This window comes from Vicugna pacos, chromosome X (genome assembly GCF_048564905.1).
Source record: "Vicugna pacos chromosome X, VicPac4, whole genome shotgun sequence".
Classification (NCBI taxonomy): domain Eukaryota; kingdom Metazoa; phylum Chordata; class Mammalia; order Artiodactyla; family Camelidae; genus Vicugna; species Vicugna pacos.
Window position 1 is genome coordinate 55,932,959 of NC_133023.1, and position 26,824 is coordinate 55,959,782.

Sequence of the window (26,824 nt, forward strand, 5' to 3'; positions counted from 1 at the left end):
CCCAACTAGGCTGTAAGTTCCTAGAAGTCATGGGTCATGTCTTTTAAATCACCAGAAGCACATACAACCAAGTTGGGCACCTGTTGGTAGTCAATAAATGCTTATAGAAGGAAAGGATACAACCGCACAGGGAGATATGCTGAGTGTTCATAGCTAGAAAAGGATACTGAGATTGCAGTTGATGTCAGCTTTGTCACAGATGTCCTAAGTGTCTCTCAACAAATTAGCATATTTCTCTCTTTCTATCCATTTGTTTCTTCAGCTGTGGTATTTCTTCCCTTCCTTATGGAGTTTTGGTGAGACTTAAATATAAGCCAGTATTTTCAGAGCCTTTGTGAGGAAGCAGAGAGACTAGGTTTTTGAGTCAGAAAAACTTGGATTCAAGATCTCATTTTCTCACTTACTAATGTGTATTGGAGCACCAACTTTGAGTGAGGTGCTTCATGCACACGGACTCATTTGATCTCCAAAACCACCCTGCATAGTGCGTATGAGGACACTGAGATTGTGAGAAACTGGGTAAATTACCCAAGGTCCCACTGCTAGTTAGAGGATCATAATCCCAAACTGGCTCAGGAGGCCACATTCTTTCTACCATGCTACAGGCTCCCGAAGAGGATAAAAGTTAACGTCTAGAAAGAATAACCTTGGTTGGAGGGTAAATAGATTCAGTGGTAGAGCTTAGCATGCATGAGGTCCTGGGTTCAATCCCCAGTATCTCCATTAAGTAAGTAAGTAAATAAATAAATAAATAAACCTAATTACCTCCTCCCCAAAACAAACAAAAAATACGTGCAAAAAAAAAAATAGAAGGAATAACCTCTCACACTGGATTTCACAAGACTCCATTCAACAGGGACAAAAGTTCTTGCCTTTCTTTGGGGAAACAGGAAGCTGCCACCCTAATACTTAAGTAGTGTCATAAGGCCAGTCGGAATCAGATTTTGAAAAGGGACTGTGACCCCAAAGAGAATATGAGCCACTTGACTAGGCTTAGGGTGCCATGGGGCGGGGATGTAGCTGTCTTATTTACTTCTGCGTTCTTAGAACCTAGCACTGTGCCTGGCTCTAGGAAGCACTTAATAACTCCTAGTGGAAACAGTTTACCCAGTTCAATGGAGGGGCTGAAAGAGAGTACATTCTGTGGCCTGGTACTGTGGCTTCTAGAAAGGTGTAGCTATAGAGATTAGGCCTGAAAGAGCCAGTCACATAGCTTCTAAGGTTTGGAACTGAAGAAGCATTTTTCTAATACATGTTCTTCCTTCCTTTCCTTCCTTCCTTTCCTTCCTTCCTTTCTTCCTCTCTCTTTTTCTCTTTCTTTCTTTCTTTTGGGAAGGTAATTAGATTTATTTACTTATTTTGATGGAGGTACTGAGGATTGAACCCAGGACCTCATGCATGCTAAGCAGGCACTCTACCACTGGGCTATACCCTCTGCCTTTCTCCCCCTTTTTAATACATATTAGATTCACAATGAAACAAGATTCCCTGGTGAGAATTCTCCCCAAGACTGGATCCAGACACCCAATAAAAGGGTTACAAGTGTACTTGTGTGTAATTTGCAAATGGTTTATGTCTAACTACATTCTCTGTCATCTGTTCTCTGGTGATTGTCAAGGTAAAAATTTATTACTACCCTAAAGGTTATTGCATAATTTATAAAAATAATGAAAATTTATCTTCTCTTTCTTAACCAAAAAGAACAGACAGCACCACGTTAACACTGTCAAGGCTGTTCAGGGCAGACAAGCCATATCTTTATTATTGCCAAATAAAGTGTTTGATCAATCACATTTAGGTTCTACTATAAAATTTAAAATGTGAGGTGTACCTATTCATATTAGCCAGGATCACTAAAGTTACTAGGATAGCAATCCCCTATGTCATCAACATGAGGACTGTCCCATTCAAATGGCATTTTGAGGGGATTCCAATTTCATAGAGGTCCTCCAAGTAGAAATCTGGGTTACTGAGGATTCAAAGCAAGGGTAGTTTTCCCTGCTGCTCATCAACCCAATTAAGGTTCAGTGGCAGAGACATACTTCTCAAGAGTAGAGGAGGCTGGGGTGACAGAGAGCAGAACTGTGAACATCCATTCCAAAGTCACAGGCGGAAGTTTTGCTCTGGAAGCCAATCCTTGACAGAGTAGTAATTTATAAATAGAAAGCAATATGGAACTCATCATTCAGCAAGCATGTATTGAGAGCCTGCTATGGGCAAGATACTAGGTAAGCATCACAACTTAATAAGGACTTTTGAATCTATCAGGTCTTTTCTTTTCATTGCCTTAAACTATCATGTCCTGGACAAATGCTGGAGAGGCTGTGGAGAAAAGACAACCCTCCTACACTGTTGGTGGGAATGCAGTTTGGTAGAGAACAGTATGGAGATTCCTCAAAAGACTAGGAATAGACTTACCATATGACCCAGTCATCCCACTCCTGGGCTTATATCCAGAAGGATGACACCTGCACCCCAATGTTCCTAGCAGCACTATTTACAATAGCCAAAACATGGAAACAGCCTAAATGTCCATCAACAGATGACTGGATAAAGAAGAAGTGGTATATTATACAATGGAATACTATTCAGCCATAAAAACTGACAACATAATGCCATTTGCAGCAACATGGATGTCCCTGGAGAATGTCATTCTAAGTGAAGTCAGCCATAAAGAGAAAGAAAAAATACCATATGAGATTGCTCATATGTGGAATCTAAAAAGAAAAAAAAGAACATAAATACATAACAGAAACAGACACATAGACATAGAATACAAACTTCTGGTTACCAATGGGGAGGAGAGTGGGAAGGGAGAGACTGGGGGTTCAAAATTTGTAGATACTGACAGGCATATTTAGAAAAGATAAGCAAGATTATACTGTATAGCCCAGGGAAATATATACAAGGTCTTGTGGTAGCTCACAGTGAAAAAAATGCAACAATGAATATATGTATGTTCATGTATAACTGAAAAATTGTGCTCTGCACTGGAAATTGACACAACATTGTAAAATGACTATAACTCGATTAAAAAATGTAAAAAAAAATCATGCCCTGGAACACTGCAAAAAACCAAAAAAAAAAAAACCCCAAAAGCCAAAAAACCCCCCAAAAAGCGCCAAAAATCAAAACCCCAAAAAACCACATCCAAAAACCAAAACCAAAAAATGCAAACCCCCCCAAACAAACAAAAAGAAGCAAAAAAAAATCATGTCCTGAATTTAAAAATGGCGATATAATCGTGAGAAAAAAAAAAATCCAAACTCAGCATTAGTACAACTTATATGTGTCCTCTCAAGTGATGGTACAAAGAATTGTTCAATATGCTTTAATGAGCTTTTGCACATGCTGTTCCCTCTGCTTGTAATTCTCTTTCCCCTTCTCCTGCCTACCTGGTGAAACCCTACCCATCCTTTAGGATACAGCTCAAATATCATCTCCTTTTTGTGAGCCCTTCTGATGCCCTCCTGAGAGAATTCATCATTCTTTTCTCTGCACTCACAAAGCTCTTTGCACAGAACCTCTACTCTCACACCCCATTGTAATTGTTTTTCTTTCTCACACTGTACACTGAGCTTCATAAGTCAGGGAACACCTCTGATTCATCTTGGTACCCCCAGTATAATGCTTGCATATAGAAGTAGTCAGTAAATGATTGCTGAAATCACCTGGCCACTTTGAAAAATAAATCTAGTAACACATTACAGAGTGTGTTACAGAAACCTAACAAGGCTTTGCATGTAGTAGGTGCTTAATGAAGGTTGGCTGACTTTGAATGCAGGAAAAATGGTGCTTCTCTTAGGTCAAGGCTATAGACACCAATTCTGCTAGCCCCTTCATGGCGCCACACAGCAGGTAGCAGCCCTACACAGACAGACATCCTTGTGATGTTCCAGGCACTGGATGGTACACGTGCCCCAAACCATCACTCCCACTGGCTCGCCAGAGAGCATGAAACAGTCCATTATTAGTCAGTTCTTGGGGTTAAGGCATTTGCTACAGAAGTTCCCTGTTGGATTGCTTTCAGACAGAGGAAAAATACATCAGAAGCCACCTGAAAGACTTTGCACCTTTCAGAAGACCTGCAGATCATTCACGCCCCTCTCCTTCCAATGACAATCTGTAGTCCAGAGAGAATTCAGAACACAGGAAAAGGTCCTAAAGAGTCAAGCTCTCACACAACTTAAATTGTACCTTATAATCACAGTAGACAATGCCTGTCAGCTCAGAGTTACAAATTTTGCTGTTTGCAAAATCCTGTGAGGCACAAATCTAAAGAAGGTGAAAAAAGACCAAATGCAAGTAAATATTATTAACATTTTTTGTATCAAAGCACTAAAAAAACCCTAAACTTTGGCTTTTAATCATAGTCATTTACAAAATCCCACTATTTTTCTCTGGTGTTTGGGGAATAAAGCTCTTTTTCAATTCTGACGAGGCAGGTGTATAGCTTGTGAAACTCATTTTATAGTTTGAAAATTCTACTTTCATGGGAAACACACCTATCTTGTAGATTTTCAGTATAATAATCACCAACACAGAGACAAAATGGTCAATTACTCCTCTGTTAGCTAGAAACCAGTTAGGCAAACACCAGATTTTCAGAGCATTCTAGTTAAGAATCATTGAGATGACCTTTCTCTAATTTTTGAAAATCAGGATGTTTTGTGATTCATCGATTACTTAGGGAGTTCTTATTCAGCGCTGGCAGTTTAACATATTAGGTGGAAGGCCACGGCTAAAATCTGTTGTATTTAAGTTGCAACAAAGACCAGTCTTGCTTTCAAATCATTGTCAGCGTTCTCTGAACAGTGAAAGAATCGAGAGCCCAGAGATAAGCCAAGTTTCACAGCACAATCCTCACCCACCTCTGTTAGCTTGGGAGGGAATGGGCGAAAGACGGAGGAGGCCAACACAAATGGAAGTGAACGGTGAAGAAGGAAAGGGAGGGCCAGAACAGTGGGTGAAAAGTTAACTGACTTCACTTAGACCACCATATTAAAACCAGATGTGTCGAACACGTTGGATGAGAAAAACTGGCGTGACTGATAGCGTGAACAAACCCTTTGTGCCTGCCTCCCTCCCAACACAGGATCATTACAGGGTGCCAGAGGTGTCATTTGATTTCATTTCACATGTAGCCCATTCTCAACAAGTTAAACCGTTTCTAATCTTGTGTAATTAGATAGGTCTCGCTACATCCCTCAGCTGAAGGATTTTATGAGCTGCCTTGTTCTGTCTCCCTTTCGTGACAGCTTCTTTGGGGCTGGAAACTAACATTTGTGAACATTTCTTCCCTTCTGGCACCTGTCAGCTGGATGGGCTCTGGGAAAAGGAGGATGGGGAGGGAAGGAATGCAATGTTCCTTCCCCCCCACACCCCCATGCCCTGGTCTTTGAGCCATCTTTGTCTCTACGTAGGGATTACTCTGTTCTAGAAAGTGCTGTTAAGTACACACTCCAAATAAACAATGGGCAGATGGGTGAATGGAATGATGAAGCTCTTGTTTTTTTTCAATTTAATTTTATTACAAATTTCAAGTTCCTTTGTTTACTAAATGGAGAGCCTGGGTGAGGTGCTAGCCAGAGACAGAAGTCCTTTAATATAGGGCAAGGAGGCCCCAGCCGGCAACGTGGATGGACCTTTGGCTCTTCGATCTTAGCGTCCAGTCACCGAAGGCAGAGCCTCCGACTGGAGTCGGCGACGCTGGCATGACTGCCTTCTCCCCACTTCAGAACAAAGCTGTGAGGAGTCATCCGATATTTGACATTGGAATCAAAGGCTATATAAACACCAGGGCTTTTACTTCAGGGCAGAAGTAATAATGGCATGTTGAAATTGAGAGTTTTTCCTTCAAAAAGCTTTAAAGCCCTCTGCCCACCCAAAACTTTCTGAGGGTCATTTCTTGACCAGTCTCTGACGTCTTTGTGAGGTGGCTGACTGGCAAATGCTCTCCATGTGTAGACTGGGAAATCCCGAATTAAGGCCGATTTCTGCTTCTAGGCCCTGGGCCTTGTGCATGATTGATTATAGGCAGGGCCTGACCTCTCACCACAACACTCTGTGGTTTTTGTCCAATAATGAAAAAAGACAACTGAAGGAGTGCAGTCTACAACCGAAACGGGTGAGTGACAGGGCCACCTGACGTCCCCTGGTACTTTACAGTTTATAAATCGCTTTCAGAGTGGTCCTTTCAGGGATAGGCAGTGTTCACTCCGATTTCACCAAAGCAACTGGACCGCCGAAATAAGAGCCAGGCTGCTGGCATGGTCCTGGAGGCCCGGGATTTCTCACGCTGGGGGTGGGGCAGCGTGTGGGTAAGCACCTCGCCTTCCAGGAATAGTACTGCTCTGAACCTCCTCTGTAGACTGACTGGAACGGAGATTAAGCCCAGGGTTCTCTTTGCATTCCATTTAGCAGTTTGCTCATGCTTTCACTACAGATCAGGCTCAAGAATTCTTCTGCCAGCTGAGAATCTGAATGTTGCCTTGGCTGTAAAACAGTATCTTATTTATTCACATAAATCTCCTCCCCCTCTTGTCCGTGATTATTTTCACCCTAAAATGGAAAGAGGGGGGAGGCAAACTATGTAAGCATTTGGGTACTGGACAGCAGCCACCCTTGGCAATCTTTGTTAATCTTGGAGATTCTCACCCGCATTGACTGAAGAACAGTGACTCACCCAGAGTAACACATAGCCTCTCTTTCCTTTACTAAAGCTGTTCCTCAAAAGTGCTGCTGAGAAAAACCAGACCAAACCAAACAAAAACCTACAGTTCAAGGGCAAAAGGAAAAGCGCTAAGAGCAAAAAGATGGCTTTAAAAGCAAGCCTAGAAGATTTTGAAGAAGGAGAGGGCGATTATCTCCAAGGGATTAAAAAGTGGCTTGTACATTTAAGATTTCCTTTCCACTTCCATATGTGAGACCGAAACATCTCTGGTCCAGGGGAAGTTATGACTTAGCTTCCAGCTCGCTACTTGAAACTTCCCAGGAGCTCAGGGAGGCTGGCAGCTCAGCACCCCTGGCCAGAGGGGTGGAACGGAGACAGCAAGAAGGAAGAAAAGGAAGAAGCAGCTGGCACAAATGCTGCTGAGCTGTCCTCTCATTCTAGCCAGTTGTATAGACAGCTGTCTCTTTAATTTAACCCTTAGTCCAGCCCCCAAATGACAAAGCTCACTTTCAGACAAGTCTCTTCTGGGAGAGACAGTGGCTGCTATAAAGAGGAGGAGCAATGTAGAGGTAACAGAGGTTATATGGGGAAAACCTGACACAGACAGGATTTCTTCCCTTCTTTTCCCCTTCAAAACGTGCACATGAGGAAGAATGCCAAAGGGAGGCTGCGTGTGAAGAGACACAAACCTGTGTAGTCAAAGGCGGTGTGGAGGAGGGAGAACAGGCTCACACAGGTTTGGGGACCATTTTGCTGCTACTTCTATTTATATTCTCTGGGATAATTGTGTAAAGAGGAGTTTCTGACTCCAGAATGGCCATTTGTAGCTGCACGTGGCTTTGTTTTTCCACGTTCCTGGAGAGCCAACTCAGCAATACTCTTAACAGATCTGGTCAATAGAGAGATGCTTAATTTTTCACCAACCTGGAGGCTAGGAGCATAACTGCACAAACTCTTTCCCCTCAAGTGACCTTAGAGTTGGAATCCTTGGTGTTCAGGCTGGAAGCTACTTTGTGAAGTCTGTTCCAGTTAAACCCCAAAGAAGACTAGGGGAGGAATCTGAGCCTGGAGAAGGGAAGTGAACCGCCCAGGGTCACACGAGCTAGTGAAGATGCCAGCAGGTTTCTTTCTCCTGGCTCCCTGTTTCCTGTCTACCCTCCCACCCCCACCTTCAGAGACCCCCAGATGGAGCTGCTGTGGCAAAGTCTGTGCATTTTCCTACTGGCTGTTTCAATTGCTATCCCATGACAATGTTGGCAGGCTCAGTGACTGAGCACAGCCTTGATCATGAGAGAGTCAGTGCTTATTCCTGTCCTCCTGACCTAGCTGGGGAAGGGCCATCCTGCCATTTGCAGCCTGACTTTGGCTCTGAGGCCCACAGGATGAGGAGACCAGGGAGCTCTGTGCCTCCAAAGGCAATATTGCAGCTGGGTACAGATGCAGTCACTGAAAAGGAAGTTTTTTTCTCTTCTGCAGCTCCCGGCCTGAAAGTTTCAGAAGGAGGGGATTCTTCTCCATTCTTCATTTAAAGAAATGATGCAATTGAGATACATACAAAATGCTTAATATATGTAGATCACATTTACAGATAATTTCTACCTGAAATGTACTTAATAGGTAAATCATGAAGCATAATAATAGAATCAACACCTGGGAGCCCACCATCTGCCTTAACAGAACATTACCAGCATCACTGCAGCTCCCTACAGGTTCCTTGCCAGCACACCACCCTGCCTTTCTCCCAGAGGTACCCACGATCATGAACTTAAAAGTCGCTCCCTTGCATTTCTTCATCATCTTCCCACATACATAAGTATCCCTAAACAGTATACTCTTTAGTTTTGCTTGCCTTTTTTTGGGCAAGGAAGGTAATTAGGTTTATTTGTTTATTTTCAGAGGAGGTACTGGGGAATAAACTCAGGACCTCGTGCATGTTAAACACGCACTCTATCACTGAGGTATACCCTCCCCCTGAGTTTTGCTTGCTTTTGAACTGTTAAATATTGGTACCATGCTAAATGTTTCTGCATATTATCTTTACTCCAAATTGTGCCATTGTGCCTGAGAACCTGTCACAAAACCTTTCACGAAACCCATCTGCAGCTGGGTTTTTCTTTTTCACTGTTGCCTAGTACTTCACTGCTAAGCCTACCACAGGAGAGAGATGCTACTGTTGATGAACATCTGTTGTTTCTAGTTTGTTTGTTTGTTTTTTGCAATTCTGAACAATGTTGCCATAAACTTTATTTCCAGTACACTTGCCCAAGTTTCTCTAAGGTCTGTTTCTAGGAGTGGAATCAATGAGTTGTAAAGTATACACATGTTCAAATTTGTTAGATAACGTCAAATTGTTTCCCAAATTGGTTGTCCAATACACACACCCACCAGAAGTGTAAGTGTTCCATATCCTCACTAGCATTGTTAAATTTACATTATTAGTAAATTAGTATTGTTTAATTTACATTATTTTTTTCTATCTGGTGAATTAAAATGGAATTTTAATTCCATTTTGGTCATTCCTTGTGATTTTATTTTGCATTTCCCTGATTCCTAATGAGGTTGAGCATCTTTTCATGTCTCTTGGCATTCAGATTCCTTTTCCATGAAAGGCTTGTTCATATCTTTTGTTCATTTTTCTTCTAGATTTCCCTTTTTATATATTGGTATATGAAATTTTTATATTTCAAATACTAATACATTGTCAGTTATATGAGTGCTAAATATGGTCTTCCACTTTGTGGCTTGTCTTTTCACTTTCTGTTGTTTTTTTTCCCTAATGAAAAGAGGCACTTCATTTTAATGTCATTGCATTTATTACTCTCTCCCTTTATGGTTGGTGTTTTTTTGTATTTCTTTAAAGAAAATTTCCCCTATCCCAATATCATAGAGAAATTCTCCTAACTTAGTGTTTCTTTGTGAGTGGGGAGGTTACTGGCATTTGGGGCAGGACACTTATCTTTATGTGGGGCTGTCTCTCATGTTGCAGGACACTTCGCATCCCTGGACTCTGGGTACCAAATGCCTTTAGCACTGTTCCTGTCATTATAACGACCCAACACACTCCTATACATTTTCAAATGTTCCCTGGGTGGAGGTACTGCTAGTTGAGAACTTCAGAACTCTGATTTTCTTTTAAAAGTTTAAACTATTTAGTATACCCACAATAGATTTTTGTGTTTGATGTGAGATGGGAATCTAATTTTATTATTTAAAAAATCTTTTTTGGGGGGGAGATAATTAGGTATATTTATTTATTTATCTTAATGGAGGTACTGGGGATTGAACCCAGGACCTCGAGCATGCTAAGCACATGCTTTACCACTGAGCTATACAACCTACCCCCAATTTTATTATCACTTTATGGCAAACCAATTTCCTCAACACTAGTTATTATATAATTAATCATTTCCCCTCACTAATCTGCAGTGCTATCTGGCATATATCAAATTTCCAAACAGGTGTGTCTATTTTTGAGTTTTTTAGTCTGTTCCATTGGCCTATTTGTCAAACCTCTGTGCCAGTGCTACACTTTCAAGTATAAATAGCTGTATGATAAATCTTAATACCTGACAGAGTAAGTTTTTCTACCTTGTTGCTCTTCAAGAATGCCTTGGATTTTCTTTGCACTCCCATATGAATTGTAGAACCAGCTTGTCAAATTCCATGAAAAACCCTATGGGGATTTTGATTGGAATTACATCGACTATGATTGATTCAGAGAGAACGGATATCTTTACAATCTTGAGTAGCCCTACCTGAACAGGACATGGCTCTCTGTTTCAACAAAGTTTTATATTTCTTCCATAAAGGATCTCTGGCACATCTTTTGTTAGATTTTCTTCATAGATAACTTATATTTTCATTGCCACAGTAGCTTTTTAAAAATTGCATTTTTGATTCTTATTGCTGGTGTATAGAGACGACTTATTTCCTTATCTTCTCTCTTTAAATGTATTCCAATCAGACTTCCCCACTGAGCTCCATCAAAACTGCTCTTGGCAAGGTCACTCATGACTGCACAGTTACTAAGTACAGTGGTCAAATCTCAGTCCTCACCTCACTTGATTTCTCAGCAGCGTATGATACAGTTGGTTACTCCCTCCCGCTTAAAACACTGCTTCACTTGGCTTCCAGGACAGCACACACTTTTTACTTTCCTCTCCCCTCACTGATTATTCCCTCTCAGTCTTCTTTGCTGGTTCTTCCTCATCTCCCCAACATTTTAATGCTGGACTGTCCCAGGGGCCAGTCCTCAGACCCCTTCTCTTCTGAAGCTCTCCACACTCCCGTTCTGGAGTGATTGCATCCATTCTCATGGTTTTAAATTCTATTCATATGCGAACATGTTATTTTGCAATGCTAGTTCAACTCGTTGGAGATACATTATCATTCAGGTGTGTGCATGTGTGTGTGCATGTGTGCATGTGTATACACCCACCCGAATGATATACAGATTCCTTCAACCTGCTTGACACCTCCAACTCAACACGTCCAAATCAAACTCTTGTTAGCTCACACTGAGTCTCCCACAGTCTTCTCTATCTCAGTGGCTCACTCCAGCATTCCAGTCAGAGCAAAATCTTTGAGTCCTTGCTCTCTCATATCACTCACAACATGTCAAAAAATCCTCCTCACTCTACCTTCAAAATATATACAGATTCATATCACTTTGCACAATCTCCACTGATACCACACTAGTTTGAGCCATCTTAACTCTAAAGAACAGCCTCATTGAGATATAGTTTATGTACCATACAATTCATCCTTTCATCATATTTAATTCAGTGTCTTTTAGTATATTCTTGGGTGGTGTGGCAAATGCTACAATCTAATACTCATTAGCAGTCATTCTCCACCCTCTCACCTCATGTTGCCCTAGGCAACCGCTAACCTACTTTTTGTCTCTATAGATTTGCCTATTTTGGACAGTTCATATGAATGGAATCATATAATTTGTAGTCTTTACTTCTGGTACTTCATTCCTCTTTATTGCCAAATATATTCTATTGTATGGATATACCATATTTTATTTATATATTAATCAGCTGATGGACATCTGGGTTGTCTCTACTTTTGGGCCAATGTGAATAACACTGTGAACATTTGTGTATAAGTTTTTGTGTGGACATATGTTTTCATTCGGTATACAGGAGTGGAATTGCTAAGTCATAAACTAACTCTATATTTAAGCTTTTGAAGAACTACCTGCCTGTTTTCCAAAGCAGCTGTACCATTTTACATTCCCACTGGTAGGTAGTGTGTGAGGGTTCCATTTCTTTGCCTCCACTTGTTATTATCTGTCATTTTGACTGTAGCCATCCTAGTGAGTATGAAGTGGTATCTCACTGTGGTTTTGATTTGCATTTCATGAGGGCTAATATTGTTGGACATCTTTTCATTTTCTTGTTGATTATTTGTTTATCTTCTTTGGGGAAATATTTATTCAGATCCTTCACCTATTTTTAAATCGAGTTATTGGTCTTTTATTATTGAGTTGTAAGAGTTCTTTATATATTATAGATACAAGTCCCATATCAGATATATGATAAAATAAAGGCCATAAAGAAAGATAAAGAAGGACATTTTATAATGATTAAAGGAGTGATACAAGATGAGGATATTACACTCGTTAATATATATGCATCCAATATAGGAGCACCTAAGTACACAGAACAATTACTAACAGAGATAAAGGGGGATATTGATGGGAATACAATCATAGTTGGAGATTTTAACACCACATTAACATCACTAGACAGATCTTCCAGACAGAAAATAAATAAGGCAACAGAGAAATTAAATGATACAATAGAAAAATTAGATTTGGTGGATATTTTCAGAGCATTACACCCCCCAAAAATAGGATATACATTCTTTTCAAGTGCACATGGAACATTTTCCAGGATCGATCATGTACTTGGACACAAAAGAAACCTCAACAATGTTAAAAAGATAGAAATTATCTCAAGCATCTTTACTGACCACAATGCCATGAAACTGGAAATCAACAACAGAGAAACAAAGGAGAAAAAAAGAAAAGCATGGAGATTAAACAATATGTTATTGAAAAAACAATGAATCAATGAGGAAAACAAAACTGAAATTAAAATATACCTTGAGACAAATGACAATGAAAGCACAACCACTCAAAATCTATGGGACACAGCAAAGGCAGTGCTAAGAGGGAAGTTTATAGCGATACAGGCCTTCCTCAAAAAAGAAAACCTATCCAGGAATGTCTTTATTTCACCTTCATTTTTGCTAGATATATGATTCTTGTGCTTTAAAAAATAACTTTCAGTAGTTTGACTATATCATCCTACTGTCTTCTTGACTCCATTGTTTCTGATGGGACGTCAGCTGTTAATCTTATAGGGGTTCCCTTGTATGTAATGAGTCTTTTTTTTCTATTCCTGCTTTCAAGATTTTCTCTTTGTCTTTCAGCGTTTTACTATGATGGCTCTGGGTATGATCTTTGAGTTTACTTTACTTAGAATGAATTGTGTTTCTTGGGTGTGTAGATTAATGTTTTTCATCAAATTTGAGAGGTTTTCAGCAATTATCTTTTTGAATATTTTTCATGCTTTTCTCTCTAGAACTCCCATTATGCATATGTTGATAAGTTGATGCACTTATGTATATCCCACATTTCTCTGAGGCTCTATTCATCTTCATTTTTTCTTGCTGTTCTCCAGATTGCATAATATCTACTGGTATATCTTCAAGTTGATGGATTCTTTCTTCTGCCAATTCAAATCTACTGTAGAGCCCCCCTCTAGTAAATGTTTCATTTGTTATTATGCTTTTCAATTCCAGATTATCCATTTTATTCTTTTTTATAATTTCCATTTCTTTATTGTTAATCTTTATTTATTGAGACACTGCCATCACACCTTCCTTTACTTCTTTAAGCATGCTTAGTTTTAGTTCTTTGAGCATACTTGTAACAACTGTTTTGAAATCTCTGTCTGCTAAGTCCTCCATCTGAACCTTTTCAAAGAGAGTTTTTTAAAAATTGCTTTTCTTTTTTCTCTATATGGGTCACATTTTCCTATTTTTTCCCCAGGAAAAATGTCACTTTTTTCATAATTTTTTGTTGTAACCTGGCAGTTTAGATAATATATGGTAGGAACTATGGGATACTGATTCCCCACCCCACCCCAGGGGTGGTGGTTTTTAATTGCTTGGTTATTTGTTTAACTACTTGAATGATCTTTGTGAAGTTTATCCTCCCTGCAGTCTGATGTCCCTGCTCTGACTTTTCCCCTCATTTTTATCTTTTACTTTGACTACCTAGGGATTACCCCTGGGTTGGCACAAACCACTTATTGTCAAGGTTGTGCTTAAGCCTCCCAAACCAGTTAGATTTTTACTTTTAACCATTGCCATTGGATATGTTTGTGATTTGGAGGCTACTAACACAGTTCAGTGGTTATATTTTTTGTCCCCTGTTCAACCAAGGACTAGCAGTTAGGAGGTTTCCCCTCTGATGGCTCCTGAGAGGTCACAGCTTTGGCGATGAACACAGTCTTCCAGATGACCAGGGATGAGTGTGATGTTACTTTTGAGCCTGGCTTCCTAGGAGTCACCCGCTGGGTCAGAGTGGCTTACTGTGCAGACAGTGTTTAGTTAGAAGTTGTATTTTTTAAAAATCACTTGTGCCAGTGAAGTTTTTGCCCTGTGTTGATGAGTCTGTATGCAGCTCAGGCAATGCTTTAGAGTTTGCTCCATGACCTGCTCTGATTGTTCCTGAGTGGGAACATCCTAGTACTTGTGCACAACTTCTCAACTTTCAGAGTTGACTGTGATACCAGGAGGTCTCTTTTTTCCTTTCTCCCTGGTTCTATTTAAACTGGCTGCTCTGCTCTGTTACTTGTATCATGGAGATAACAGTCTCCTCTTAATTGTTCTCCACCCAAATTTCCATGTTTTTGGCTTTTTTTTCCTTTACAGTGCCTTTACGCATGGAATTATCCACTCTCTGTTCCATACATATAAAGTCAGCCCCTTTAGGCAGAGCTGGGTATTCTTCATCTTTATGGTTGACCTTTCTCCGCTGGTATGAATCCCCATGTCACTACTCTGGAGCTGGGGACAACAACTTTCCATGAGTGACAGCCTGCCTCAATGAGCACTGGAGGGTGGTGGCAGCCCCTGGTTTTCTCAGATTGCTTTTCTTGGTGTGCCTTATGAGTGAGCTGGTTTAGGGGTGATCAGGGTCTCAGTACTCTCAGCCTGCTCTGTCTAGGGTAGAGTGGGGGCTGAATCGGGGAAAAGAGACCTGGTCTTCTTGGCCATTCCTGCTTGGAATTGAGTTTTGGCAACATGCAGCTGGGAGAGATGAGAAATTCCAGCAGCCTGTCCCTCCTTGGGTGAAATCATAACCCCAGAACTGCAGGGAGAAGGAACCTCCATCCTCTTCACTGCATTTGCCCAGAGTAGTGAGTTTGGGGTAGAGATTCTGCAAAGCAGAGTTGGGGGAGGGGAGTTTATATTGTCTTATTTGGTGGTGCAATTTCCATTTTTGCTGTTTTCCCCCCTTTTTAATCAATCGAGATTTATTTTTCCTCATTCCATTTTCCCACTTCTATTACTTTAGAAGATATTTATGTTTTTTCTACTCTTTTAGTGGCTACCCTTGAAATTCTAACATATTTACTTAATTCAGTAAAACCCAGAGTTAACTAATCTATGTACCCTCTTCTCAAAGGGACTCTTAGAACACTCTGACTCTAATCCTCAACCGCATGAGGTGCTTTTAAATTCTGTTTTTTTGTTTGTCTTCTTTTAATCCCACAAATCATAAATTACTAATATTATCCACCTGTTTAACCTTTTTTTCTACTTAAAGTTCTTTCCTATATCTCAGAACTTTTTTGCATAATCTTCCTTATTTAGTGACAAATGTTGGTGGTAAACTCTTTCAAAAATTTTTTATATTAAAATGCTTTAATGTTGCCTTTTTTTCTCCAGAGACAGTTTCACAGAATATATAATCCTAAAGTGAAAATTATTTTCTCTAAGAACTTTCAACATTATTTCTTATCTGGCCTCCAATGTTGCTGTTGAGAAGTCAGCCATTGGTCTAATTGTTGTTCTTTTGTATGTAATCAACCTTTTCCTTCTAGCTTGTTTTAAGATCTTATCTTTGTCTCTGGTGTTCTGCAGTTCAACTATGATGCATGTAGATGTTCATTTCTTTCTATTTATCTGGTCTAGAATTTCTTAGGCTTCCTGAACCTGCAGATTGTTGGGTATATTTTTAATTCTGGAAAATTTCCAGCTATGATTTATCTGAATGATTTTCTCCCTTTCCTATTATTTCTTTCTAGAATTCTAAAGAGATTAATATTGGACCTTTTTTGCTTTATCCTCCATATCTCTTAACCACTCATATTTTCCATCTCTTTGTACCTCTATGCTGTATTCTGTGTAATTTTTTTTTCAGGTCTTATTTTCTGGTTTCCTAATTTCCCTTCAACAGATGCATAAACCATCACTGAGGTTTTTAATAACAATTGTATTTTTAATTTTTAGGTATTCTATTTAGTTCTTTTTCAAACCCAGTAGGTCATTTTCAATAGTCTCTTGCTCCTTGCTCTGTACTTTTTTTTATTTCTTTAAATGTATTTAACATATCTATTTTATATTCTGTATATGATAATTTAAATACCTAAAATCTTTCATCTTTTTTTCCCTATTGACTTCTCCCTCCTGGCAGTTAGTTTTCTCGTGTAAATTGTGACTTTCAATTTTGAAGGAATGTTTGTCAAAACTCCTTGTGGGATTTCCATGTGGCCTGGGAGTAAGAGTGCATTCTCCCATGAAGGATTTCCATTTGACTTTCCCTGGTGCTTGAGGTATCACAAACTTAGGTCCACTTTAAATGGAAAATCATGGCTTGTGGCTTTTTGGACCATTCATATAATATATATTCAATCTCCAAACCTAGGTGCCACAAAATTTCAGGGAGGTATTTTTGTTGTTGCTGTTTTTAATTCTACCCAAAGCTAAGACTAAGACAAAAAATTTTCTTTACTGTCTGTCCCTTCCCCTCAGCTGTAGGCCTCTGCTATGGTATAACCACTAGCCACATATGGCTATTAAATTTAAATTTAAATTTAAATTAGTTAAAATGAAATGAAAAATTCAGTTCCTCAGTTTCACTAGCCACATTTCAAGTGCTCAGTAACCACATGTGGCTAGTGGATACCATATTGGTTGGTGCAGGTATAGAACATTTCCATCATCATGAAAGTTTTATTGGATGGTGCTGCTCTAGGTTATCTGAATGTACACATGCCCTCAGAGTGTGTGGTGGCTTCAGAACTAGGTTACACCTTTGAACAAACCCTTGTCAATCTGTGTCTTAGTCTGTATGCTCCCTGAAGATGTCCAAGTCCTAATGCCCAGAACCTGTGAATATGCTACCTTACATGGCACAAGGGACTTCATAGTCTTGATTAAGGATCTTGAGATGGGGAGATTATTCTGGATTATATGGAGGGGCTCAATGTAATCACAAGGGTCCTCATAAGAGAAATAGGAAAGCAGAAAAAATACACAGTCAGAGAGGTGAGGTGGTGACAGAAACAGAGGTTGGAGTGATATATTTTGAAGATGGAGAAAGAAGCCACTAGCCAAGGAATTCAGGAGGCCTCTAGAAGCTGGAAAAGGCAAGGAAACAGATTCTTCTCTAGAACCTCCAGAAAGAATATAGTCCCGAGACCCATTTTAGACTTCTGACCTCCAGAACTGTAAAAGAGGAAAGTTGTGCTGCTTTAAGCCACTAAGTTCACGGGAATTTGTTACAGTAGCCATAAGTAAGCAATACAAACTATAAAAAGGGCCAGTTAAGAAAGACTTTCTTTTAAATCACTTTTTTTTTAATTTGGGGGGAGGTAATTAGGTTTGTTTGTTTGTTAGTTTGTTTATTTATATTGGAGGCACTGGGGATTGAACCCAGGACCTCATGCATGCTAAGCATGAGCTCTACCACTGAGCTCTACCCTCCTACCCCTGGCCAAAAGGCTTTGTTTTAATATACCAGAAATATGGGGCTGCCCAGTGGCATTATGTTATCATTCTTGTATCCCTTCCTTTCCCCTTTCTATATTTCTATTTGGCTCTGAGGGTACAAAGCCCATGGTAAACAGAAATTTTAGAAGGGAGAATGATTCAGGAACCTATATTCTCATTCCTTTATTCAACAAATATAAATACATACTGAGTGTTTATCACACTCCAAGCACAGCACTGTTTTAAGTGTTTGACATATATTAGTGAATAAAAGAAAAATCCCCAGCCTCAAGAAGCTTCCATTTTAGAGGAGGGACAGAGTTGATAAACAATAAACACAATAAATAAGTAAATCACACAGTATGTTAGCAGATGATTAATGCTCTGGGTGAAAAAACAAATTGAAAAAGTGTGAGTGGCAGTTGTAGTATTAAATATGGTGGTCAGGAAAAGTCTCATTGAAAAAGTGGCAATTGAGCAAAGACTTGAAGGAGGCGAGGGAGCTAATCATGTGACTATTCAGGGGAAAGCGTTCTAAGCAAAGGAAATATCCAGTGCAAAATAGTAAAGTGGGAATGTGCCTGGTACCTTCCAAGAACAGTAAGTAGGCCAGTGTTGTGGAGGACAGAGTAGTAGGAAACGGGGTCAGAGAGCTGATAGAGGCCAGATCATGTAGGGCCTTGGAGGCTACTGCAAGGATGTAAACTTGATATTGAAGAGGACCCTTGATTTTTAGGGTAGATAGGTATACAATTAGCATAACACTCAGAACACACAGGAAGTGATATAGCTCTTAGAGAATGGACAAGTTTCTAGATGCTGTGGGGGATGAGCTGACTTTCTCTGGAGCACCACACTTTTACATCCGTCTGCTTCCTGGACTTTTCTACTTGTACAACGGTGACTCAAACTCAAATTGCTCTAAATAAACTCATGATCTGTCCTAAATCCTTTCCTTCTTTTCTGTTGTCTATCCCACTTAATGGTATCCTGTTGGAAGTCTTGGAGTTCTCTCCTGATTCCACTTTCTCCCACTCTACCAGACTCCCAACCCTGTTGGTCTTACATTGATAATGTGTCTTCTTCTCTGTTCCCTCTGCCTTCACCTTGGGTGAAGCCTTCACCTCTCACAGGACCTCTGCAGTCACCTCCATGGTTCTGTAACCTGTCTACCAACTTCACTGCAGCTGCCACAGTGCCAAAACTGATCATGTCACTTCCTCTTTTAAAGATCTCTACTGACTCCCACCACTTGTAGAATCTCGTCCGAATCTCTCCTTCTAGCCTCATTTTTCCAATATACTTTTCTACACATTCCATACTCCAGCCATACTGAACCTCTCATTGTAATCCCAGCATATTCTGCCCTATCACAAGTGCACGAATACCTGAAAAGTCAGTACCTGCTAGTGATTATCATTATAACAACAGATTCCTTCTTCCAGGAATGCCCTTACTTCCTGTCTTCAACTGGAAAAATACTTATATATCCTTCTAGTCAATTCGAATGCCACTTCCTCTGTGAAGCTTTTCTTGTTTCCCTCCCTCAGTAGGGTTTGTTGCTACTCCTTGTGTGTACCTCTGGCATTCTGTATCTATAGCTCCTGTACCACTTAATACAATGCATTCTGATTATTTGATCATAGATCTATCTCCCCCTACAGACTGAAAGCTCCTGCAGGGCAGAGACCATCTCTACTGATTTTTTCATCCCCAGTAGTCAGTAGTGTCTAGCTCAAAGGAGGTACTCAATTATTATTTGGTGAAATAAAGAATGAATGACAGAAATGATTCAGGAAAAAAATGTCTGACTTGTTAGGCAAGGATAAAGAACCAAAGAAGGATAGAATTTCATCTACAAAGAAGCTGGTCTAAAAGCTCAGTGGTGGGAGGCATAGCACAAAAAGGCTATGATGGAAGATGTGGGCTGGGTTATAGTGGGAGACAAGAGCAAACAGGAGGGGTTGGGTGGACCTAGCTGGGGAAATGCGGTGAAGCCACTGCCCAAAGTCTGGATTTTCATTTGAATGAGTTGGGAGTTGCTGGAGAGTTATTAGAGACACAGTTGAAGCAAAGCCATAAAAAGTGACCTGCCCTGCAAGGCTGGAAAGATGCAGCGAGACCAGCCAGAAAGCAGTCACAATAACCTAGAGCAGAATGGGCAAGTGTAGGCAGGAGATTTCAGGAGGTGCAGAAAAGAAGGGAGCTGGATGTGGTGAACGATTCCACTTGGGAGAAGACACAAAGTAGTGAGAACCGCTGGAGATTATGAAAAGCAGAGTAGTGCAGAGAAAGAACATGAGACCAGCAGTTAGGAAATCCAAGTTCAGTTACAGTCCAAAAATTACTCCTCATCAGCTTGACCTTTCTGTGCCTTACCATCAACAGTAAAACAAAGAGATTCCACATTCAAGTGATCAGAGAATCCAGAATCCTTCAATTCTACCTCGAAAATATCTCTTGACCTGCTCCATCTCCACTGCCACCACCCTAGCCCAGGCCCCAGCAGTTCTCAGCTGGACTATGGTATGAGCCTCGACCGTGCTCTCTGCACCCTCTCTTATCCCCATGTTACTTGGTCTCCACACAGAAGTCAGCATCATCATTTAAAAATGTCAGTTCGCTCCTGTTACTCCTCTACTTAAAAACTTCGACTTGCACTGCCATTAGATCACACTCCTTACCCCGACTTACAAGGCTCCCACAGAGTGTGGCTCTTTCCTGCCCCTCTGACCTCATCCCACTGCACTGTACCCTCACTCAATATGCCCCAGTCACACGACCTTTTTGATTTTCCTTGTGCAATCCAGCTCTTTCCTACCTTTTCACATGATGTTCCCTAGAATGAAACTCTTTGTCTGGCTGGGTTCTTCATGTCTTTGGGACTTCAGACCTAGATTTGTTCCCCCCAGGGAGTTTGGTCCTAATCTCAGTATCATCTCTTAATTTTCTTAGCATTTATCACAATCTGTAATTATTTTATTATTTGTTTACTGCTGATCTCCCAGGAGATTACAAGCTCTAAAAGGTAGAGCCCCTCTGTGTACTTCACTTTTGTATCTCCCATGTTCAGCACATGGTCAGAGGTCAGTGAACATTCGTGAGTGAGTGGATGAATGAATGAATGAATAAATGATTAAAAGGGATGATGGAGGCAGAGTTCACCAAAAATGGTGTCATGAAGAAAAATGGAAGAGATTTTGAAAGGAGTTCCACTGAATCTTGAGAATAGCATATCCAATTTTACCCAGCTTGTAGTATAAACTATTAAAAGGAATTAGAGACAGGAGACAGGCTCAGGCACCAAATCATGGAGAATTACAGAAGCTGGAGCCAATGGAACTCAGTTCCATTGTACCAGAAATTTGTTGAGCACTTACTACGTGCCAGGCTGTATGCTGGGCCCACACTGCAAGGGGTATTAAGATGAGTAAGGGTACACTTCAAGAGTTTATATTCAAGGATGGGGGTATAGCTCAGTGGTAGAGCATGTGCTTAGCATGCATGAGGTCCTAGATTCAATCCCCAGTACCACCACTAACCAAAAGAAAAAAAAAGAGAAAGAAAAAGAAAAATAATAAAACAATAAGGTCTTACTGTATAGCACAGGGAACTATATTCAGTATCTTGTAATGGCCTAAAATGAAAAGGAATATATATATATATTCAATTGCCATATATATATGAATATATATATGAATATATATATGAATATATGAATATATATGAATCACTATGCTGTATACCAGAAATTAACACAACATTGTAAATTGATGATACTTCAATTAAAAAAGCAGTTTATATTCAAGAAGCCACAAATAGGAGAGAAGGAAGTGCAAATGATGATAAAGGGCAGAATTTAATCAAAGGGCACTGGGGCTCAGAAGAAATGGGGCTCAGGGAAGCCTTCGAGGAAAGTTACTCTGACACTGAAGCCACCAACTTTCAGTCTACAATGAAGTGTGAACAGACCCTCCCCTCTACTCTTCTCCACAAAATATTTCTTAAAAGTAGGCTGGCAAGCAACATATTTTTAAAGAAGACTTTTGAGGCACTGTTAGAGGAGAAACAGCGAAGTGCGGGAGTTCTGGCCCTGCCACTCACTTTTGGGGAGACCTTGGACAATCTGCTCATTTCTTTTTACTATTATTGAGGGCCTACTATGTGTCAGGCCCTGTGCTTGGCACTTTCATATATATGATTTTATTGCATCATTTACCCTTCCAAAGCTTCCATTTTCTCACCTCCCTTTGAACTTTAGCAGACCAGACTCTTCGTTCCCAAACGATTGGTGTGGGCTACGGACCTGCAGGTATTTCTTTCTGCCTTCAGGTAGCACCCACATTTTTGCACTAAAACAACAGACTGGCTTTTGGTAATAGCCTAAATGCACTAGAGTGCACTTTGGCTATTTGAGAGATGGGGAAAAGGATGAAAACATTTGAAGAAATGGAGCATCAATTTCGCTGCACTGTTGGGCAAGCACATTTTGAAGTGGTGAATGATGGGGCCTGCCTGCCATGGTAACCTGCTGTATATTAGGAAATAGAGATATGAAGGTATCAAGAAATGACCACCTGGAAGAGGGTATAGCTAGCTTAGTGGTAGAGCATGTGCTTAGCATGCACAAGGTCCTGGGTTCAATCCCCAGTACCTCCATTAAATAAATAGGTAAATAAATAAACCTAATTACCTACCCTCTCCCCAAAGTAAAAGGAATAAAGAAAAAAAAAAAGAAATGACCATCCTAAAATGTTACTCTGTGAAGAGAAACTCTAATGTGAGAAGCTGTAACATGACTGGCTTGAGGTAAGGCTGTAAAGACAGGTGCTTTAGATGACTAGCAAAGTGAGATGGGTGAATGAGAAAATCTGTCAGTACATCTCCAGGAATGACCACAGGGAGGGTGGCCTATTTTCAGATGATGGCTTCTTTACTTCTTAGACAGAACTATTCCTAGTATCCAGAAGGGCAATTTCTCAGGTACCTAGGTTTGATGAAAAGGAACAACAACAATGTAACTCTGTAGACTATCCAATTCCTTTTGTTCTAATTATATGTTCACCGAACAGCTTTCTAGTCTATAATTGGTCTCTTGACTAAGACGACCTCCCAGCCAGGAGGGCCTTTATACAGATGATTAAAGTCTTGTCTTGACTAATATATTGCTTATTGTAAATGACCACCTTGAGGTCTGCTTTATAAATCAGTCTCTGTGGCTTTGGCAACATGATTCACTCCCCAGAGACTCATCATCCTGTGGTAGAACTGAAAATGGGAGAGACGTGTGAAGTGGTGACACTACAGAGCAGACCGGCTGGAGTGTCTTCAAGTGCTGCTCTCCTCTGAGGTCTGGTCCGCAGCAGCCACCAGCTTTCCCTATTAAATTACAGCAATAATAATCTCTTACATTTGTTCAGTGCTTTCAACGTTCAAAGTACTTTAATATACATTATCTAATTTTATCATTTTATCTATTATACCTTCTTTGGCTCATAGTGCTTGTAAAAATACCTTTGTAGGGCAGTGACAAAGACCTCAAATGAAGCAGTAACATTGTCAATACCTTGAAAAAAAGAAACTGTCTATGATGAGACCTTGGCAAAATAAATCAAACTAAAGAAGTAAATGTAGACATAGTCTAGGCTGCAGTAAGGTGACCCAGGGATTTGAAGAAAGGCTCAGAATGACTCTGAGAGTAGAATAACACAAAGACATGGTTGTAGATGTGTTGCTGATGGAGACTTGGGAAGTCTCCAAGTGTAATCAAGGTGATCAGGGCATATCTGCAGGACTGGAATGTACTTGAAGAAAGCTGCAATCCAATCAGCTTTACTGTAAACTGAAGAAACATGTCATGGAAAGGTGGTGTATGAGTTATTTGAAAAAGAGGCATTAGATAGTAAAGATGTGTTACTGTTTTGTTTGTTCAGTATCCCCAACTCACTCTGCAGAGGGGCAGTAAAGAATGGGGAAGGGAAATGAGTATATTGTACAGTGGCTGGACAGCAGAGGGAGCCGGGCAGACCACGATGACAGGCACTCACACAGCAGTCCCTAAGGATGTAGACTCAGTTATGAAAGAGTCTGCTTCCTTCACTCTGACCCCATGCTCATCAAATAACCTTCTGACTTACTAGTTCAGTTTCCTAGGTCTCTTGATCCTGGGAAAGAAATGCCCTTGGAGTAGAAAAGACTATTGTGGTTAAGTGACATGTATATGTACATGTATATCTTCCATTGTAAATTAATGGGACTGCAATTTCTTTTATATGTCTATGCCCCATTTTTTTATTTTGAAAAATTTCCAATCTACAGAAGAGCTGCAAAAACAGTAAAATAAATTTCTACTTCTTCATAAATGAAATTTACCAATTTGTGGGTGGATGTCCACCTGCTCCAGCTGTCTTTCCTCCATTGAATTGTTTCTGGACCTTAGTCAAAAATCAGTTGGCTGTATTTGTGTGGGTCTGTTTCTGGGATCTTTATTCTGTTTTTTTGATGTGCCTATTCCTTTGCCAATACCACACAGTCTTATGGTAGCTATATATTGTCTTAAAATTGGTAAAGTGATTCTTCCACTTCATTGTTCCTTTATAAAATTGTTTAAGCTATTCTAGTTCCTTTGTTATTCCCACATAAATTTTATAATAATTGTGTCTATATCTTCAAAAAACATACTGGAATTTTGATAAATTGTACTAAACCTGTACATGAATTTGAAAAGAATTGACATCTTTACTATGTTGAGTTTTCTAATCCATGAACATGGTATGTTTCTGCATGAATTTAGATCTTTGATTTCTTTCATCAGTGTTTTGCAGTTTTAGCACACAAGTCTGGTACATATTTTGTCAGATTTACACGTAAGATTTACATTAGAAAAAATGATTCTAAATGGCATTGTATTTTTAGTTTTGGTTTCCACGTGCTCATGGACAGTATGTAGAAATACAATTGATTTTTGTATGTCGATCTTGTATCCTGAGACCTTGTTGAACACATTGATTAGTTCTAGTTTTTTGTAGATTCCTTGGGATATTCTACTGCAGACAAAAATGTCATTTGCAAACAGGGATAGTTTTATTTTTCTCTTTTTGTTGTGTACGCTTCTGAGATGTTGTCAGCCATGGAATAAACAGAGCAGAGACACTGATCTGTAGCTTTCCTTTTTTGTACTGTCTCTGTCTGGTTTTGGTACCAGGATAACACTGGTTTAATGATATGACTTGTGAAGTATTTCCTCCTCATCTATTTGCTGGAAAGATTGTATAGGTTTGGTGTGAATTCTTCTTTAAACACTTGGTAGAGTTCTTGAGTGAAACCACTTGGGCCTGGGGAGTTCTTTTTGGGGAGTTTCCAAATACAAATTCAATTTCCATAGTAAGTTATAGGCCATTCAAATAATTTCATATTTGGTGAGTTGCAGTAGTATGTGGTTTTGAGGAAGTAGTTCATTTTATTTAACTTGTCGAGTTTATGTGTGTAGAGCTATTAGATATATTCTGTTACGACTCTTTTTTTGTCTGCAGGGTTTGTGGTGATACCCCATTTCATTCCTGATTTTGGCAATTTATGTCTTCTCTGTTTTTTAGTTTGTCAGTCCTGCTAGAGATATTAATTTTATTGATGTTTTCAGAGAACCACCTTTTTATTTCCTTGAGCTTCTATACTATTTTTGTTTTCAGTTTCATTTTGCTTCTGCTCTTTATTATTTCTTTCCTTCTACTTGCTTTGGGTTTATTGTGCTCTTCTTAGTTTGTTAAGATGGCAACTTAAATGATTGAATTGAGATCATCATCTTTTTTAGATTAAAGATTTGGTGCTATTAATTTCCCCCTAAGCACTGATTTAGCTGTGTCCCACAAATTTTGATACATTGGCAGGGGAGGGTATAGCTCAGTGGTAGAGCACATGTTTAGCATGCATGAAGTCCTGGGTTCAATCTCCAGTACCTCCATTAATAAATTTAAAAAAAGTTGCTATGCTGTATTTTCATTTCAATTCTAGTTAATGTAATTTTTGATTTTCCATGAGATTTATTCAGAAATGTGTTCTTTAAGTGTCTAAGTGTTTGGATATTATCCTATTACCTTTCTTTTATTAATTTCTTTGAATCCATTTTGATCAGACTATTTACCCTGTTTGATTTCCTTCTTTTAAATTTGTTGAGATTTCTTTTATGGTCCATAATATAGTCTATCTTTAATTTTAAATTTTTATTTTTTATATCATTGTGATAAACTATATAAAACAGAAAATATTCCATTGCAACCACTTTAAGCGTAATATTCAGTGGCATTAAGTACATTCATAATATTGTGGAATTATCACGACTATTTACTTCCAAAACTTTTTCATCACCCCAAACAAGAATTACTGTACTCATTAGGCAATAACTCCCCATTCCCCTTCCCCCAGCTTCTGGGGGTAACTTCTAACCTATTTTCTGTCTATATGAATTTGCCTATTGTATATATTTTGTGTAAGTTGAATCATATAATATTTGTCCTATTGTGCCTGGATTATTTCACTTCATACAATGCTTTCAATTATCAGAACATAATTTCTTTTTATGGCTCAGTAGTATTTCATTGTATAGATACACCATTTTGTTTATCCATTCATCTACTGATGGACATTTGGGCTGTTTCACCCAAATGTCCTCTTGGCTATTGTGAATAATGTTACAATTAACACTGGCATACAAGTATGTTTGAGTCCCTGTTTTCAGTCCTTTTGGGTATATTACTTGGAGTGTAACTGTTGGGTAATTTTATCCTTAACTTTATGAGAAACCACCAAACTGTTATCTACAGTGGCTGTGCCATTTTACATTCCCAGCACAATTTACAAGTTCCAATTTCTCCACATCTCCACTAACACTTGTCATTTCCATTTTTAAAATTATAGCTATCTTAGTAGGTGTAAAGTAGTTTCTCACTGAGGTTTTGATTTGTGGTTGCCTAATAACTAATGATGTTGAGCATTTTTTTTATGTGCTCATTGGTCATTTGTAAATCTTCTTTGGAGAAATGCATCTTTAGTTACTTTGCCTATTTAAAAAGTGAGTTATTTGCCATATGACTGAGTCTAGTTCTTTATATTTTATAGATAGTAAATAGTTTTCAG

General features: G+C 39.4%; 1 protein-coding gene and 1 long non-coding RNA gene across 4 annotated transcripts in view; one reads left to right on the forward strand and one right to left on the reverse strand.

Annotated features, from left to right (window-relative positions):
- Positions 1-26,824, reverse strand: part of HDAC8 (histone deacetylase 8) — a 209,847-nt gene that overhangs the window by 61,178 nt on the left and 121,845 nt on the right. Inside the window, exon 10 of one of the 3 annotated variants that reach the window (XM_015251332.3) lies at positions 5,600-6,561. The exons of the other annotated variants lie outside the window; for them this stretch is intronic. Coding sequence (XP_015106818.1) covers positions 6,511-6,561 — 51 coding nt within the window. The 3' untranslated portion in view covers positions 5,600-6,510. Of the gene's footprint in view, positions 1-5,599; positions 6,562-26,824 lie in introns of those variants that run through there. 3 annotated transcript variants of the gene reach the window in all.
- The window catches only part of LOC140691766 (uncharacterized), a 302,036-nt gene that overhangs the window by 25,628 nt on the left and 249,584 nt on the right, over positions 1-26,824 (forward strand). The window lies entirely within an intron of this gene.